General features: G+C 40.3%; 1 protein-coding gene across 1 annotated transcript in view; it reads right to left on the reverse strand.

Moving 5' to 3' along the window:
* The window catches only part of samd10b (sterile alpha motif domain containing 10b), a 48,083-nt gene extending 37,823 nt beyond the window's left edge, over window positions 1-10,260 (reverse strand). Inside the window, exon 1 of the mRNA XM_051424756.1 lies at window positions 9,893-10,260. Coding sequence (XP_051280716.1) covers window positions 9,893-9,905 — 13 coding nt within the window. The 5' untranslated portion in view covers window positions 9,906-10,260. The remainder of the gene's footprint in view (window positions 1-9,892) is intronic.
* Window positions 10,261-19,996: the final 9,736 nt, after the last annotated feature.

The raw sequence follows: 19,996 nt of genomic DNA on the forward strand, positions 1-19,996 counted from the left end.
TTCCTTATGCATACATGCAGACAAATACACACATCAATACACATAAAGTCCCAGCAGGAGCTTCTTGTCCAGGCCAAAAGATCCCAGGGGACTCTTTCTACTCCCCTTTCCCTCTTAATCCTTTACTCTAAACACCCTCATCATCTCTCCTCTTATCCTTATATCCCTCTCTGCTTATTTCCCAATAGGTTTCTTAACTTTGCTTTGCCTTAAAGGCACAGTTCAACATTTTGGGAAATACCTTTATTCCCTTTCTTTCTTTTCCAGAAATTATGAGAAAATTGACACCACTCTTATGTAATTAAAATATTAGCTATGGATCTAGAATTAGTGAGCTTTAGGTGTGCTTTTAGGTGTTTTTTAACCTTTGAACAGAGCCAGGCTAACTCTTTCCCAGTCTTTATGCTAAGTTAAGATGACCATCCCCTGCCTGCATCTTCATATTTTTCATACAGACATGAGAGTGGTATCAGAAGCACACATTCATAACATATTTTATATATAACCAGCATCAAATGCTTCTATTTCTCTGTGAATTTGCTCTTCTAACATTTTGAGATATTAGTGTGATTGAACCACCCACAACTACAACAGGAAATCTCTGGAAAAACAATCGCTACAGTAATAGTCAATATAATTAGGTGATTTAGAAACAACTTCCTTTACACATTTGCAGTTGCAAATACATCAAAGCTCACCATCAATGTCAGGTTTTCAAACACTATTAGCTCTCTATTGATAACTCCTGTAATGTTGACTTCTAATGACGCCAGATGTTTCATAGACAGCACAGTGAAGTAGAGACTGCTCTGGGCTCCTGTTACACACTCACCAATTAATCACCCTCAGAGTGTGTGCGTCCATGTCAACCTGTGTGTGCACTTGCTTGTTAACGCTGACACTGCCACTTCTCATGGTGTGTGTCACAATGATTTGAGCATTCCCATTCCAACATAGCACTGCCAAACCAGCTCTCATTCCTACTCTCTCTTCCCCTCTACTGAACCATTTCCTTATTATCACCCAGACGTCACAGACAATCACACACAGACACACACAGACACACACACACACACACACACACACACACACACTTAAATGCACTCTAATTATCCCACAGACACATCACACATCATGTTAACAAAGAGACATTAATAGCACATGTGCAAGCAACCCTGATTACTAGCTTTTTCTCTGTCTATGTCACACACACACACACACACACAGACATACACACCCATGTCTGTGCCATTACATCGACTCATGTTAATGTACTGGCTGATTGTGGCCCATTTTCACTTTAGATGAGAGAGGACAAGAGAGAAGAGCTTTATTATCTAACCCTTAATTATTTCAGTTTCAGCCAAATTGGGTGCACCTCTCTCCCGATATCCCTCAGTACAGTAACTGCACTTTTCTCTGCTGTCGCCATTTATGGAGGCCTCTAAACCAGTTTAAAAAGTTTCAAAAGATATGTCTCACCCCTGGTTATCCATTTTGAAAAGCTTTCATTCCATCAATTGACAACACAGAGATTCTTGCAAGCCTAATACGTGACTTGTGTCAGTTTTTATTCCCAGCTGAAAATCTTTCTCTGTGCCACAGTTGGTGACTCAGCCCGCAAGTGCAAATGTGTGTGCACATGCACACGCACGAGTGCATAAACTGCATGCATATATGTAGCTTGAGTTATGTGTGAAGAAGTGTGTGTCTGCTTGTGCGTGTTTGCTCCTGCCAAGACCCGAAGCCTGCAGAGCACCAGTGACCTGATATGTAGGGCGAGACCGAAATGCTGGGATGACAGCTTAGAGCCCGCCCCCACTAACTCTGACTGACAGCCCTGTAACCTCGGCTGCCTCCCGCGACAATAGTTTTGTCTTGCTTCCACTTTAACGTCTGTCATTCCAAGCTCAATATAACAACTATTTCTGGGGCAAAGTTCTATAAAAGCATCGTAACAGGACTGGAGGACAAAACATAACCAGACGAAGTGGAATGAGAAGAAATAACACTTGACGCTCAAGGTCCACAAAAGTCAAGTGCATGTACAGAGTCAAAATATACAGAGCTGTACATGTATCACTACAAGCTTTTTCTTTTTTCTTTCAGTCTTACAGCCTTTGACACCAATGCAGCACTTAAGCAATCAAATCCTGCTGCTTCTATCTCCCACTTTTACGGGACAAATCCCTCCTAATCTACGGATAAGGTACACCAGCCACATGTCTCAGTGGATTTTGACCAAATCAGGTCAAAAGGGTGCAGACACTCAAAAAAGCATTATTGTACACACAGAGTGCATACGTTCACAGCTAGTTCTCCCACCACTTGATGTAAAGGAAGCAAAGGCCAAAGTAAAGCATTAATAAGCAACCACAAATCCAAAGGGTAAATAGGATAAACAATATCATGCCCCAATCTCTTTCTGAGAATGAATCATTCAACAGGAAGTCAGCAGGGGGCATATGAGGTAATGGGTTACATTTAGGCTAAAAGGGATCTCTTCTGTTCAGCCTCCAGGACATTTTCTGGGCTGTGACATCTAGAAAATCAGAGGCAGAGTGGGTTCTTATTGTGACTGAAAGGCAGAATTTCAGATTATTTGTATATGCAAACAGAAACCTGCATGTCACATTAAACTACTCCCAAATGTCCATGTAGTAGCATTCTATAAATCTCTGCAATATATATTCACCATGGTGTGAGACATTTTTTTGATAGCGCCATATGGCTTTTACATATCTCAGCCAGAGCTTCCCCTGGGCTCAGTGAGTTTGGAAGGGAAAACAAGAAAAGTATGTGATGTGAAAATCTCACATTTTAATTAGCATGAAAAGGATTGTGGGATTGGGTAAGCTTGTTTTTTTTTTTTTTTTTTGTTTAAAGCATCTCCAGAGAGATACTATAGGGGGATGACAAGAGTGAGCAGAGAGCTGAGAGAGAGGAATGTTGCAGAAAAATAAGCAGATGAGATAGAGGTGAGAAGTGCAGTTGGGATAAAACCTGAAGACCAGACAACAAATGCAGCGAATGTGTGAGGAAAAAGCAGTAATGTCGGAAGAATGTTAGTTCCAGAGGTTAAAGAGAGTTGAGTGCAATTTAAACAACTCTTTCTCCCCACCTCAGCTGTGGAACTGACACGCTGACACTTGGCTGCCTATTGACATGGTAAATTGAGGGCCCATTTGAGCAGCACTGTGACAGCCAGCCGCCATAGACCCTGTCAGAGCTGTATATTCACAGGACACTATTACAACCCACATCAGGGGACACAGCAGGAGAGGAGGGGAGAGAGAGAGAGAGAGAGAGAGAGAGAGAGACAGTGGAATTTGTCCAAAAAAGTATGCAGCAGAAGGTGAACCGTATGGAGGTAGGACGATTTTAAAAGGTGTGAAATATAGGCTGGAACAGCAGGAGGAGGTGCAAGGAGAAAGGGAACAGCTAAAAGGCTGATAAGAGGGAAAGACAGAAAGCAAAATTGATTTCTATTTTAGGAAGAGGTATAACCGATGAGTCTAAAACATGTTCAATTTCAAAGTCACACACACACACACACACACACACACACACACACACACACACACACACAGAGTTTTGTATATGCATATAAACCATAGCCACAGATCATGCTACTAGATTGTGAGTGGCAATGTAATTGCTTTTGCAGTGGATGAACGTGACTTGTGCTCCTGAGTGTGCATGGATGTCTGCCTTGTTATGGTGTAGCTGGAGCCATTAGCCATTTGGTTTAATGGGCAATCTGAACCACAGGCTCCACTGACCCCCAGCACTTGGTAGGAGGAGCAGGCCAATCTATTAACAAAGAGTGAAAAGCTCCAAGCTTAGCCTATCACACAAGGCCACACTTAATTAGAGTGTTTGTTTAGCAGACTCTAATAGACAGAATAGTGAGTGGGGGAAAAGGTTGACTGCCCTCCTTGAAACTGCAGCCTGAAAGACATCTGGCCAAGGATGAGACGGAGGACGCAAGCATATTAGTGGAACGTGGCCTCACCACGTTTAGCTTATCTAATTTTCTCAGGACAGATGGTAATGATGCGGAGAAACAATGGACAATATTCATAAATGGTAAATTGAGTCATTACGATTCCAGTAACATAATTATGGCCTAAAATAAAAGTACACAAATCCTTTATCTGAAAGGCCAAAACACATTGATTAAGTTGATTAAGCATGTGCGGGAATGAAAAATACGGCGAATGGGAAAGGGGGAAATAGACAGTGATTGAGTTTATGTGTATTAAGTCAGTAAGTAACAACAGTGTGGTACATGAGGGATACAACCCATGTATGAAATTATACCTAATTAGTGCAATCCTTTAGAAAAATTACATCTCGCTTTTTCATCCGTCCCTGCACCCTTTCAGCCCCTCTCCCTGTACAGAAGGCTAATTAAGGAAGAGAAATTGGATATGGGCCTGTGCGCATTCTAATTCAGGGAGACAAAGGAGTGAGGAAGGGGTGGTGGTGGGGGTGGAAGAAGTCGGACCCAGGACAAGGGCACTGGATCAGAACGGTGAAGCCTTGTCATTTCTGGAAATATTAAAGGGATGCAAGGTTAGCCGTGAGGGCAGACTGGATGAGACAGTTGAAGTGTGACGCCTCCGAACAGAATCCAAAATCCACCACACTCTGCTCCTGTTAATCCACTGCTGATTTATACCAAAGGAGGCTCCCCTCTTTAACCACCCCATCAATCTGTGCAAAGGCCTGTAGGACCAGAGCGTAAATGTTTATCTACTGAATCATCCTCTGTTCATCCCACCCCTGCACACTGGGTCAGAGGTCAAAACAGTTGGCGGACCATCTTAGAGGATCACTTGACAAATCCATTAGATCAATAACTCACAAATTGAAAATGTTCTCCATCAACACCAACTCTCTAATGGATGTCTGAGTTTGAATGAAATTGATTACTGTGTTACTATTATAGCAAGGAGTCTTAAGTGCTCTAATCCAATAATACGCATGGTTTCCTTTAAGGATAATTACTGTTTATCATAACTTTGGTCTATTTCCATTTGGACAAAGTAATAACCTGACACATGTTAGTGGGGGCAAGAAACCTAAAGGGGAACTCCAAATATTTCACACACCAAAGTGTGTTTACAGGTCTTGGGGAGAACTACTGCATAAGTGGAAAAAATGTGTTAACAAATTGGATAAACTGCCAATTCAGGGTCAGCTGGGGCTGAAAAAGAAAAAAATCTGGGAGGTGCAGAGTTTGAAGGATGTCAACTTACCAAATGTTTGTAGCCTGCAACTCATCTTTGACTGAGGCTAGCAGCTCGAGGTTAAAAGGGCCACTACATAATATAACACACTTGAATTTCCAACTGAACTATCAACGGTTGAGTTGCATTGTGGATAACGTAGGTGCCTTCCTCTCTGGAATAAAAAAATACCATTATTTGTTTTAAACTATCTATTGTGAGTGAGGCAATGTTAAAGGAGTTAAATGCTGAATTGGTGGAGAAATAAGTTGTCACATCATACAGGTTTTTAACAAACTCCCAGTTTAACTAACTTAACTGGAAGAGAAAAACACAAACTGTAAAATCACTATCCATCGCAGATTGCAGACTGATTTTTGTCTTGTTTACAACCGGTCTGATCATCTGAACACTTATGGTTCTCACAGCACTGTTGCTGTGTTCCCAGTTCTTAGCAAATTACTACTAAGTACATTGCCATCATAACCAGTAAAAATAATGGCCAAAAGCCAAGTCATAATAAAAATCACATATCCTTCAAGACGTCACTCAACTGAGCGAACAATTTATGAGCACTTTTCCTGTCAAGGCCCTTTCAAGACATTTTGAGAATTTCATACACTGTACTGTGCAAGTTTATACCAACACTCTGTCTCCTCTCTCTATCTGTCCATTTATTCCTCTTTCTGTGAGTCTGAAATCCACAGGCTAAGGCCAGATGCAGCTGTAAAGCTGCGGTTGATGAGAGTGTTGATGATGGATGACAGGAGGGTGTGTGTGCATGCGTGTTCTCCAATGCATTATATTGAGTGACACACTCCCTGCTGAGAGGAGGTAGGGGATGATGGTGGACAGGGCAAAGAGGTTAACAGCTTGCATGCTCTCTCACACGCACACACACACACACACACACACACACACACACACACACAAATCCCTGTATAATCCCACTCTGCCACTGTAACTGAGGGGGTTAACACACTATTACCATATTACTTTACTACAGAGGCCAGCAACACATTTGGCTCCAACACCAATTGCGCCAAATGGACGCTGTCTCCAGCAAGCGACATAACGCATGCCAGGAAAAAAAACAAAGGGTGTATTTGTCTGTGTAAAGCTAACAATCCGCACACCCGCCTCCCCCATTGTCCCACCCACTGAGGGGGCTGGCTCCCCTTCTGCTTGATCTGCATGCTCACACACAAACATTAACATACACGAACCAAAACACATGCACACGCTCACAGGCACACATACAGATTGGAATCCGGTGGCATAGCAGGAGCGCCCCACTGGAAAGGGGCAATTATTTCACAGTTGACTGAGCACACGACTCTGGGACCTGATCAGAAGAAAGGGTGTGTTTGTGTGCGGTGGGGGTTTTGAAGAAAGGGTTAACAACAGTCTAGAGGGTTGAGAGTTGCCTGGAAATTCATTATATATTCTCCTCTAATGCCAGTTATACTTTTCTTAGCAGAGGCATCGTGTGGTAATTGAGTCATTCCAATCTATTTTAAAGGAAGAAAATCCCATTAAATCTTCTTTTATTGGGCAACATTAACTGTATACACATTTCTCCACATGTTAGCCCCCTTCCTACTCACATGTCCATCATGTAGGCATCGAATAGACACCATCGACCCTCCTACAGCAGACTATCCACCCACATGCTCAGAGCGACATGGGGGTTCAGATAAATAAATAGGTTGTTACTGGAATCTGATCCAGCTGTGTGCTTGTCTCCATGTGAGGCTGTGAGGGTGATGGTGAGCACATATGTTTAGCAGTATACGGATGGATGGAAGCCAGTGTGGCGTTCTCTGTACCAGCCCAAATCTTTATCCTGCATGCTGAGCTTAGCCAGGCCTACCTCTTGGTGTGGACACACACAGACAAACTGGGTTGCCCCCATTGCCTATTATTGATGTGAACAGGGGATGGACCATGCTGCTCTCTCTCTCTTTCTCTCTCTCTCTCTCTCTCTCTCTTAGTCCTCCGAACCCCCCCCACCATGTATGTTGTGCACTGGACAATAGAGTGGGCCAGTAGCATCATCTGTATGGCTGCTTATCTCTGATATGACAATGCAGCCAGATGTCCTGGGCGATTTAAGCAAACGTCTGATGAATTTTATTCACTCTGAATAGCCAAACATGGAGGGAACATAATTATATAGCGTGACTTGCTGTGCAGCAGGCAGCAAGAAGGAAAATGTGATTCTCTCAGCAATTTACATGAAGATGAGACAAAAAAATGTCTATCAACCATTTAAAATGCTGCTCAACCCTTGTAATTGATAGTGTCAGAGGCCTGTAGCTGACAGCTCACCTAACAATGAAATTGCAACATCCTGACAAGTGAAAATCAATTTGAACATTACCAATCAACTCAGCTATTATACTGTATCCCACTTGAAACATGCATGGTTAACAAATTGGGGTCCAGGATGTGGAGAATGTGGAGTTGGATTTTGCTAACTCTCCATTTTGAGGATTGAATGACAGATTTGTGTCTGTTTGTTTTTTTTTATCACAGATGTAATTTTTTTAATGATTACATTCCAACCAACAGTTGGCAGTAATTCAGTTGTGTCAGATAGTATAAATGATTTTGAAAAGTCCAGAAACCGTTTTTTTAGGGCCTTTCTGGACCAACACTCTTTAAAGTTTAAGTGGCGTAGCACACTGTCAGGGTGGCGTCAATGCCCGGGGTACTGAGTAAATTAATGATGCTTAAGTAAACTATGGATTAATTATAGATACCCCAATGTGTCACTAGGCATATATGCATATCTGACTGAGTGTCCTACCTGCAGCCATGCTAATGAAGAGCTAGCCTGCCTCAGTAGACAGAGGACAGATGGAAAACACACTTGGCACTGCACTGATGCTCTCAACCGCATTATTGCCCTTGAGCACAAAGAGGCTCTGATTAGGCTTCACTTAAGTTTGTTAGCCTGGAGCAAACACCAGTCAGTGAAGCACAGGGAAGATAAAGCTGGATAACGACGACAACAACAACAACAACAACAACAACAGTAACAACAACAACGGTACAAACTATCAAAAAATACTTATACTATGCCCAGTAAATTAATGCCTAATCAGCTTTGTCCCTGAAACTGCAGGCAACTGGGCAAGATTTCTAACCACAGACAATAGTTTTAAGCTGAGGCTGCATGAATCTGACCTCATCTAATGAATATGTTTTAGTTTCAACATGGTCTCTAAGACATTTGGGGTTTGCTGTGAAATCCAAACTACATTGTCAATTAATCAACAGAAGATTAATCAGCAACTACTTTGATAATGTATAATTTGATAATAATAAAGTAATTTTTCTCAAATGTGACAATTTGCTGCTTTTCCCTGTTTTACATAACAACGAACTGGACATCTTTGGGTTTTAAACTATTGATCTGACAAAACAAGTAACTGTAAGATTTCATCCTGGGTTTTATAAAATATATAATAATATAATATTTTCTGACATTTAATAGATGAACATGAATCTATTGATGGAGATAATCATCAGATTAATGAATAATCATTGGTTGCGCATCTAATCAAAACACACATAATAGATACAGAGATAAGAGAAATATATTTTCCTAGTCTATACTGCAAAACAGGATGCCCCTTTTTTCATGGTGAATTTGTATTTACAAAGGAGGAGTTCAATGTTTTCCACTTTCAGTTGAGCTTGTTTGGTTTATTAGTTTGGATGATGGTTAGGGTGTGAGTTTAGGTTAGGGTTGTAGTAACATTACTGTAATAATGTAAACATTAAATTACTGTAAGCACACTACTAAAACACAAACACTCCTTGGTTAAGTCATTTGGATCAAGTCCTTTAATCTCATACATATCCAAAAAACAAGATATTTGTTTCTGAATAAAAGAGCACATCTGTTCACAGCATTTTCTCTCCATTATTAGTCAAACAAAAGAATAAAGAACAAAGAACGCTGCCTCATTGTTGTATTCCTGAGCTGAATACTGGCTGTAATTTATCCAGGTGAGCCAGGTGCTGGCCCACAAATATAGACTGTTAAGTACAACTACAGACCATGAGAGACACTGAACCTCCAATATACTTCTGTTCCCAGCACACCAAAGAATTTATGGACTACTTAACTGCAATTAATATTAAAATATTCCAAAACATTGATTGCATCAGTGCTTCACTTTGTGACTGCCTGGGTCACTCACAAGGGAGGATTATGTCAGATTCAAGTCAACCTGACAGAAAACAGTGGAGTCACATTGACAGTATCTGAAAATCCTGACAGAAACAACTTTTATCTCGGCCAGGATAATGAAGATCCAGTGGGTTATTCCAAAATCAAAAATACAAATACAGCATAGTCTCTATTAAGCTTCATTTCCGGGAGCTTACAGTAACGCTTTAGATTAACCATAATCCGCCTTGTATGTATTTTCAGTTTTTTACAACAACTGTATTATTACATTTTTAAGAAGCACATGTCCCTATGGAAATAATGTATGAATATACTGCTGCAGTCTGATGAGAGATGAAAAAAAAATCTCAAAGTACTGTAAGGTCAGTGTGAACTCATTACTGAGTGCCACATTAAGTCCCTGCGTGAACACTGTGGGGCTTGTTATAGTTAAAAGAATAGTAAGCGCTCTTACCGTCCACAGCCATAGTCGGTCTCAGCGTGTATCTCTCCGTGGTGTCAACAGGACTCTCCCATCTTTTGCCAGATGGATCAAATGTACAGAGTGTGAGGATGAAGAGCGCGTCTTGCCCTTTCTAACATACTATGTGAGCATGGAGGCAGCTCTCACTGTAGTCGCACTGAGAGAGAAAAGAAAAACCTGGATCACACTCTGCCTCTCTCTCGGTTCACGGCCATTTGTTGTGCGGGACGCCGGGACCAGTCCGATATGAAGCGGCTCCTTATGAATCTCCGCCCCCCTCTCCGTACCTGACCGCCGGGAGACAAAAGGTCATTAAGCCCCGACACCAGCTGTTACTGGATACAGACAAAATCTCTCTCTCTCTCTCTCTCTCTCTCTCTCTCTCTCTCGCTCTCTCTCTCTCTCGCACAAACAGGCAGGCACACACTCTCACGCCCCATTTTATCATTATAGCCACCATAGGCTACAATAAGAAATATTACTTGGGATTTTTTTTCTTCTTCTATAACTCCCAACTATAACACCAATGTTACTTTTAAGTTTCTGTGGTACCATACACTTTGCCCCATTGAATTGTGTTGTTTGTAAGTGTTTTGGTGATGATTACTGCAACTGTAGCCAGTGATAAAACTGTGCATTCTTTGTGTAAAATCCATGCACATCTTTTCTATCCAGTGCTGAGTCAAAAAAAAAAAAAACTGTAGGATGCATAGAAAAAGTACAACCTTTTAAGCTCTGGTCTGGTTTTTATTCAGGTACAGAGGCATCATGATAACTCAGGTGTGTGTCATTCGATAATGGCCTACATAGATCACAAAGATCACAAGCAGTCAAAATATGAATAATATCATGAAAAGGTAAAAAAAAAGAGCTATGATGTAAATATAAGCTCAAAATTAAACTCTTCAGTCAGTTTCACCATTTTGAAAGATGTTACTGTCTACATCACCCTAAGAATAACAAGGGAGGGAGGGTTGATTAAAAGTACATTCCAGAAAATGATTAGTTATAACCATATAGGATATACATTAACAAATATAAAGAACAATAATAGAGGAAATTATCCAAAAAATCAAATATGAACTAATACAGAAACCTTTTCGTGTTAGTGATAAAACTGAGCCACACAAAAAAAGACAAAGTCACTTTCAGAATAAAAATTGCGTCTGCCTTTTGTGGTAGTGCTTAAGTGAACTTATGGCATTTTTCAATTTAGGAGTATTCCTCATATTTTTGTTGTGATAAAAGATAGAATCTTACTCAGCACCTCCATTGTAGAGATTTGGGGAATGCAGGCTGTAGTAACAACAATGTTTATAAGGGCAAGAAGCCTCCTAGTTTTCCAGAAAACTTAAATTTAACCGAGATCTTCTGAAATACAAAGTCTGACTGAAAGTAAACACAGAAAGTAGTCCCCTTAGAATCCCTCTATAATGTCTCCCTTTATTGTAACGTGGCAGCAATGAAAACAGCAGGATGTGTAGCTTGTCATTTTATCTTTTCAGGTTGCCAACTTGCAGACACAACCCGTTGTCTTGCATTCACCACCACTTCTCTATGCAAACAAGCTAAATCACAAGTGAGCTCCCATCTAAGACTAACATAAACAAACCTGCGTGCACTCATGAATACAGCAAATAAGTCAGCCAGCAAGTTTACAACATGGATAAGCAATGTTATGCAGCTTTTTGTGTTTAGTTTCAGTCAGACTCAAGGACTTGTTTTTTTTAAGCTGTAAGAGACTTGCACTCCTTGACCCAAAAGTTTCCCATTTCTCTACAATTCTCAATGTTTGCCTAACTATAACAAAGTAAACTTATTTGAACCCAAACCATGATCTTTCTCTAAATCTAACCAAGTTGTTTTTGTGCCCAAACCTAAAAAAACACTTTAACAGATATAAAAACTGATTTATTTTCCAACAGTAGGTGCAGACAAATTATGTTGACCTGCTGATAGGGGCGTCAGATCACAAAACACTGTGTCACTCTAGAGGGCTTAAAGGGCTTGTTTAATTTAGAGGACTTGTTGTACAATTCCCATAATGCAACAAAAGAATGTCCTTCATTAGACCTTTCCTGCTTTGTAATAATTATTATTATCATCTCAACTCAACTCAACACCTTCAATATGTAACACTAGCTTTCTGTCAACAATTTGAAGTCTCAAAAAATAATATAACCCTGATGATGCAATTAAGGTTATCTTGGGTTGGGCTTTTTCTCAGGATTTAGACAGCTCCCATCTAAGACAACAGAAGACATTCCTGTTTTTTTGCAGAATAGTACTCTCCATGATGATAAACTAACCATTTTTTGTAAAATCACTAGTGCCTCTAAAAGGTGTTGAGCTTCCCTGAAACAGTAGAAGAGTCAAGAGCAAGTGTGGGCTACCATCTATGCAAACACATGGTCTTTGCACAAACCAAAAAACAGAAACACTGCGGAGACCCACAGGAGGCTTACAGAAAATCCTAAAAACAGCCGTTCCCCGGTAGACACCCACGTCAGCCGCTATTTGCCCGTCAAACAGCCAAGCTTCACTTCAAAGCAGAGAATTTGGGAGCAAGTTGTGAGCACGTCTTTTTCAATGTAATCTCAGAACATACCCAGCTAATTGATTCTGCTGGCATTCAGATGCATGCAGACTGCTCAGCGCTGTTGGTTTTTTGCAGAACAGTGAAAAGATATGTCCCTGAAAGACTTCAAGACAGTCCATCAGTACTGTGCTGGAAGATGAGGGCCCTCCCTGAAGCCCAGGCACTGGATCATCAAAGGGCGAACAACGAGGAACAAAGGACTAGCCGGTCCATCGGGGCTTCACCAGATCACATGCTGAGTGAAAGCACTACACACTCACCCCCACATATACAGAGGCATATATGCACTCATACAGATTTATACCTTTATACCTGCTGCTCTTACTCACACTCACCCATGGACATAGACACACACACGCAGTCACACACACATTTGAACGCCTTCGCTCATACTCTCAGAGACAGAGCTTAATTTAGAAGTGTGCTACTGTGTGCATGTAAGGACATTTTGTCCTGTAAAAAATTGAACAGTCAAAGCTTGTATCTTTAATTCAGAGGATGGTCAGTGCAGTAAATAATGCATAGACCAGGACCTGCAGGGATCAAGGGGTAAGATTTGCTCAGCACCGGTCCACTGGGTGTCAGGTAGCAGAGACGCAGCAGCTAAAGCTTAAGCAACTTCTGTGTGTTGTGTGGCAAGGCACAGATAAACATGAGGGAATAGGAGCTCAGGGGAATGAAAAATACTATTGTTTATATTCATTCTTTACTCTGTAGATATTCATTCTTTACTCTGCAGTCATGAGTTTCCACTGAGAATTCAGCTGAAGCATCTTGGTGATAAGCAGCTGTGGAAGGGAAGATCGATGGTCCCTCCATACGGCCTATACATTACATCCTGTAACTAACAGATGATGCCATTAAACTTTTATTGTCAGTGTTAAACCATCACACAAGGCCCGTACTGCTCGTGCCAAAAGACCCTTGTTCTTTTGCCGTGACAGTGCAACACACTGCATGCATATATACATGCACAAACATTCACACGTGCACACACAGCGCTTAAACTGTTTTATTTTTTTATTTTGGGAAACAGCTGTAATACAACAAAAAACAGTATGTTTATACTGGAAACAGCCAGATTGTGGATGAACCTGATGAAAAAGCTTGGGATTGCTCTCTCTCTCTTTCTCTCTCTCTCGCTCTCTCGCTCTCTCGCTCTATCAAGCACTTCCCAAAGAGACATAGAGAAGCTATTGATACTGGAGTGTGGCATCAGCCTTGCCAAAGCTGGTGTCATGGTGAATGGCTGTCCCTGAGTTGGCAGTTAGAAATAGCGGTGCCAAATAGGACAGAAAAATGGAAAGAAAAGAGCAGTTGAGGAAAGACCGGACCAACCTTGGGTGCATCTAAATGCTTAGATACAGAACAGATTCAAAGAGGTTGGATTTCAATAGAACATAAGCATTCTCTTCTGCCTTTTCTTAATGTGATCTGAAAGAGAAGGCTCTTTCAGGTAGAAGTGAAAGCAATCTAATGAATTCCCACAGGAAGCTATTTACTCCACTAAGATGAGTGCAGATGATAGAGAGGAATCCACTTTATAGTGTTAAGTTGTGGCCCTGAGCTGTTTTCCTAATCAGAGACCTGGGGGAGTTTTCCATAATCCTGTGCGCATATTGTATAGAGGTCTCCTTTGAAAAAGCCGTGTCCCCTGTCTGGACTTATTCAGGTTGGGGAGCAAAAGATGACAGAACCTATTTGAGAGATATATTCTCATAGCCACTCCCTGATCATCACCTATTGTCTCCTGCTCTGCACCCTGTGTATCTGTGTGTGTACATGTGTGCAGTGTATTTGTGCTTCTTTTATGTGTGTGCTTGTGTATGTATGCACATATGTGCATGGAGGGAGGGATGAAAAAGGAAGACGATTCTCATTCCAATCACTCCCTGATGGTGACCTTACTGTTATGCAAATGACCACAGTGTAACAGTGTCTGAAGCTGAGCTGGTACAAACACCTTCTCTTTCTCTCTCTCTCTCTCTCACACACACACACTATGCAGGTTCGTTCAAGCACTATCTATCTATCCACCCTCTGTAAAACAAAGTCTTAACTGAATGGAAGAATGTCATCGTAATCCTGTGGCCGAATGCTATTGATTCCTTTAATGCCGTGGCACAAACCAACTGCTCTAGATGTGTGTTTACATGTGTGTGAGTATCAATGAGCGTAAGAGAGACAGAGATGGGAAAGTTTCCTATGCAGACGGGGACAAATTAAAGGAAAATCTGAATAAATGAATGGAGAAACACAACAAATGCAGTTGCTTCCACACTGCATGATACAAATTATTCACACGCATTCACATCCTGTCATGGTTTATGACACATACAAACTTAGCTTAGCACACTTAGCACTGATTTTGTATCAAAATGTCATGACAAGTCTCCTCAAACTAAAGGGTCACTGCAAATCAATACAGATTTATTCTGAGTGATTATCTTTATTCTGTGTTGAAACATTTCTATGCTGATAAGAGTGATCTCTTTCAGGATGACAATGCCCCTATCCACAGGGCAAAGCGGGGTCACCGAATGGTTTGATGAGTATGAAAATGATGTGAATCCTATGCTGTGGGCTTTGCTGTCATCTGATCTCAACAGCAAATTGAACAGCTATGGGAGATTTTGGGCCATAGCTTTCCATCGCCATCATCAAAACACCAAATGAGGGAATATTTTTTGTAAAAATACTGTTTCATTCCTCCAGTAGAGTACAAGGGACTTGTAGAAGCTATGTCGAGGAGCACTGAAGATGTTCTGGCAGCTTACATGACAGTTAATGTTGGTTGTTTGTTCCCTTGCTGTAGTTTACTGTAATTTTGAACCCATCTCTATCTCTGTCTGTTTAGATGTAGCTGGAAGCTGGACTGGATGAACAGATCAGGCTCTAAAATCAAACAGTAATAACGTATTTTTGCACTGACTGAGAAAAAAAGCATGTTGCACAGTTGGTAAAGTGGTAATACTGATTTTTGTACTTATCAGCCCCTTTCGCGAAGCACTTACTGCTTTCTCAGAGTAAGCACTGGCCCAACTTAAAAATAAAGACTCTGTAAAAATCAAATGAAAATAGCAAACACTGGAAGTCAGAAAGAACAGAAAGACAAGATTTAGACCATCACTCATAATCCACTCTCATCTCAAGTCTCATCTTTGAAAGTCAGTGCCACTCACTCTAGTCACTCTTGTCTGTCTCCAGAGATGGTTCCTTTTGAGCATGATTGCTTTACTATGAGTGATCTATCTTTATTTTTCTAAGAATTTTTGCTTTTCTGTAGATGTTCACTCATACTATACCTTAATGTTTATTTCTTTTATTGCAATAATTTCAAATCAAGTACCTTTGATACCTTTACAAATAAATAGAGCACATCAAAATAATAACAACACAGGAAAACTGTAACTACCGGTATTTATAAGATAACTAAGTATAAGTATTTATAATTTCAAACAGAAATAGCATCTACATGTATGTATGTATGTATGTATCTAATATAACTCGCTCTATTGCTTCTGAACACATAGTTCAGAAGCCAACTTGTTTGTTTGTGTTAGTGGCAAATTGCAACCAACTAAATTTCTCGCCTTCCAAGCATGTAGGAGAATGTATGGTGGCCATGAAACTTGTGAAAAACCCAAGAAGAGGAACCACCCCCTCTGTACACAAAGGCAGCTCATTCTAAGGTAACGAAAACACAATGTTTCTTATGTTCAGGTGATTATACACCAATGCAAACACACAGTACCTAGAATATTATATTCCATTTCTGCCAATAGATCCCTCTAAATGTTACACACAGGACCTTTAATCCTCTCTGCTGTCATCAACAGACACTGATGGTGGCTGATTTCAGAGCAGTACAATGAAATAATCAACTCTCTCAGTTCTAGGTCATTGTATTATCTTCCTCACAATGTCTGTTATTATCTTCACAAGGGAATGATTCTCTGAATGCATAGCACTAAAATGTGAACAAATATAAAAAATACACATTGTGCCATGGCTGAATTGAGACAATACAAAGTCAGAATTTATGGCATCAAACAGCAGACAAGAAGACTGTTACATTCACTTCATCTTTATATAAAAAGACCTCTTTGTGTCGGGTCTCCAGGGAGGATTCTGATTGGATAGAATCCAGGTTTATTCAAGCTCCATACTTTTGAGTAATGAAAGGATGCTGTCAGTCCCTCCCTACTTCTTTTTTTAAATCACTCTCTTCTCTCTATGAGTCTGTGTTTTGCTGTCCATACCTGTCCAAACTCATATGGTGTAAGCCTCTCCTCTCCTCTCAGGAAAGGCAGGGTCAGAGAAAACAGGGAATGCATCATGGTCTGATCCACTGTGTCTAAATAACCCAGCTAAATACCAATCTCACTCAAACAACAGGTCAGGAGAACAGCTGCAGTCAATAATCCCATTTATCTGCTCAGCCATCAGGGAAACAAATCAGTCCCACTTTGGATCATGCTAGCTGTCAGACGTTTAATGTGAAAAATATGAAAACCTCTGCGAGTTTCATTCACTTGCTCTCTTTTTTTTTCTGTCACACTAAAACTGAATGGTTGCAGGGAAATGTAACATGGCAGGAGGGAGATGCTGTGACATTCAGTGAAAAGTAAAGTACACGCTAGAATACTGTAGCCATTCCTTATCGCTGTGAATGTTGCTGTATGCGTCTGTAAGTCTCTACTGTGCAAGTATTTTCCCTCAGACTCAAGGTGAACCTCTTACTGCTTAAGGAGAAGAGAATGGCTCCTGCATTTTACACGACAATTAGCCTAATGAATCATTTCCAATATGACTGACCCACGACGCACATATATGTCACGTTTGTCAATGCATCAGTATTCACAACACAAAGTCAACTATCTTTTTCTCCTTTGTACAGCGTCTCAGATCCTGCCCTAGACTAATTACTGGACTGTCCTCATTCAAAGCTTTGTTGTCTCACTAAGCTCAGTGGATCAATGAAATTCCATTTGAGCATCTGTTTCCCAAAACGACTATGGTTGGCCACTAATAGCAATTTACTGTCGTCCTTTCCGAAGGACACTTCTCTTTGTTCCAGAATAATATACAGTCAGTAATCAGCACTGAAAAAACCATAAATCCTCTCAGGACTTTCTTCAATGTATTGTGTAAGTAGGCTGCTTTCACTTAAGAGATGGTAATTAAGTTTAGCATGTGTGTGTAATAGTGAAAAATGATGATGCCCGTGTCCTATTTTGTGTTTTTTTTCTTCGCCCACATTGCATTGTTGAATATAATTAGCTAAAATTAACTCACAAAGCAGCTCAGGCAGTATGAATGATGTGTCTTTGTTTCTTTGTGTGTGTAGGTGTGTGTTTGTAGGTGATGCGTGAAAGTATCAATAAACCTGTCATCTCGACACATCTCCTTCTGTGCTTCTTTCTTGCAAGCCTCAGTCAGTTGACCGTACATGGACATTTTCTGCAATATTTCATCTTTTAATTCTTGGTATCTTCCTATAGACTGTTGCATTCATGCATTTCCACCTACATTCTGCATCTACATTTATTATCACACTATGGACATCTGCTGTGACAGATAGTCCAGTGGTCCTCCCCTCTAGCTTGAGTCATATGCACTGAATAAACAGATTAAATGGAGTCATGCATGCATGCAAACTGGCACACACATGAATGGATAAACATGCAGAAACTTGCCGATGACTCCATGCTTGCACGGAAATACACACACACACTATCATGTGCACAGTCAGCTATAATTTGCCTTGTTTATAGAACATTTTCGATTCACCAATTACACATTTTCTCACGCATTAGTTTATCACCAAATCACAAATTAAAGCATTGTTCATAAAAAAATAAGGATATTACTATGTGAATCTCCCTCATCCAAAATGCAATTCTATCCAAATGAAGTGATTAGTCTTTGTTCTAAAAGAAATAGGCTTAGCCATTACATGATTGTCTTTCAGCTTTTCTCAAATAGATAAACCACACTAATGGCTTGCTCTAACACAAGGAAATTATTATTACTTTTGCTTTCAGCATAGAAAAATATACAAGTGGACTGTCAATCCCAATTTCCATTAAGATCTCTTTCACTTATTTCGATAAAATATCTAAAAGTTGTTATTTCACACGCTATAAATGTCATGTAAAGATAATGCCAGCAGTCTCTTTTAGTGTTATACATTATGATGCCTGTAGTTGCCTATAATCCAGGTAAACTATTAAAAAGTGTTTTTAGAGTGTCTTCACGCCACACTCTGTTTCCAGCTCACAGCTGCATTTACAAGAAGCACTGCCAAATGTTTTATGGCAGCACATCAAAGGGAATGATTATAGTACGATCTCTGGCGAGACCACAGTTACTCAGTCAGCCTTCACGACCCCCAAGCAGATATCAGCTATCTTCTTCTGCCACTGCCACCACAACTGTAGATTTTAATGTGTGTGCATCTCTGTGTGGTGGAGAATTCCTGCTGAATGTGTTTATGCTCATTGAAACACACTTTTGGTTTCAAAATCCAAGTTGTCAGTTTATGTGGAGCTTCTATTTTACATTGCGGTTACTACTCATGCATTAGTACAGCAGAGATAAAGGGACCCATTCTTGTGCAAATTAAGCCAGGGACTTCATGTGTGCTTGGACCAGGCTCTGAAGGATTTTCTCCATTGTTAATATTGGCTAGTATTACTAATGATTTATTTTATCACTAATGAGAATGACCTGGATCACCCATCCATGGGTCAGCAGGATCACAGTCTTTACTGTCTTTCCCTTATTGAACAAAACATATAATGTGAATTCAAGCTGCATTTTATGTCAGTTTATGAGATTATAAAGTCAAAATGAAATGATCATCGTAATAATCAGAGGAAAGTAAAAGGGGCTGTGTGTTAGAGATGAAATCAAGGCTTTGTATTTAAATTGGTCCTTGGCTGTGTGAGCTATATATCTTCTAATGTGCCTGACAGACCATTTTCTTCATAACATTCTTCTCCCGGGAGTGAAATAATGTCTGCCCTCCAGGCGATGTAAATGAAGAAAAATGTAAAGAGCCTGTGCCGAGGCTCAGACTGTGGGTTAAGTTAAACCTGATTGAAACTAATTGATGTATGGCTTCACTTCATCTCAAGGGATGAAACCCAGAAATGTCACATTAGAATGTAATTACCTTCATTGCAGTCTCCTGTCTCGTGTTTGAATATAGACTCGCCGACATGGATATTTTTCACTCATAATAGAAGATAGGCCATCGCTGTAACACGTGTCTGTCAGAATTACTCTAAAATCACTTAAAATGTGTGTGGCTAAATGAACTCTACAAATCTAAATATCCTCTCTGCCCTAAATTCTGATTCAGTATTTTATTAACTGCCCTTACTGAGCTAAGGAAAGTGTGCTTCAGTTTGGGTCCAATAAAAATGATCTTAATGTGGAGTACAAGCTGATCCTTTTAGAATCTATGTTAAAGCCCTGAGATTATTAAG

Source organism: Dicentrarchus labrax, unplaced genomic scaffold, assembly GCF_905237075.1.
Source record: "Dicentrarchus labrax unplaced genomic scaffold, dlabrax2021, whole genome shotgun sequence".
Lineage (NCBI taxonomy): Eukaryota > Metazoa > Chordata > Actinopteri > Moronidae > Dicentrarchus > Dicentrarchus labrax.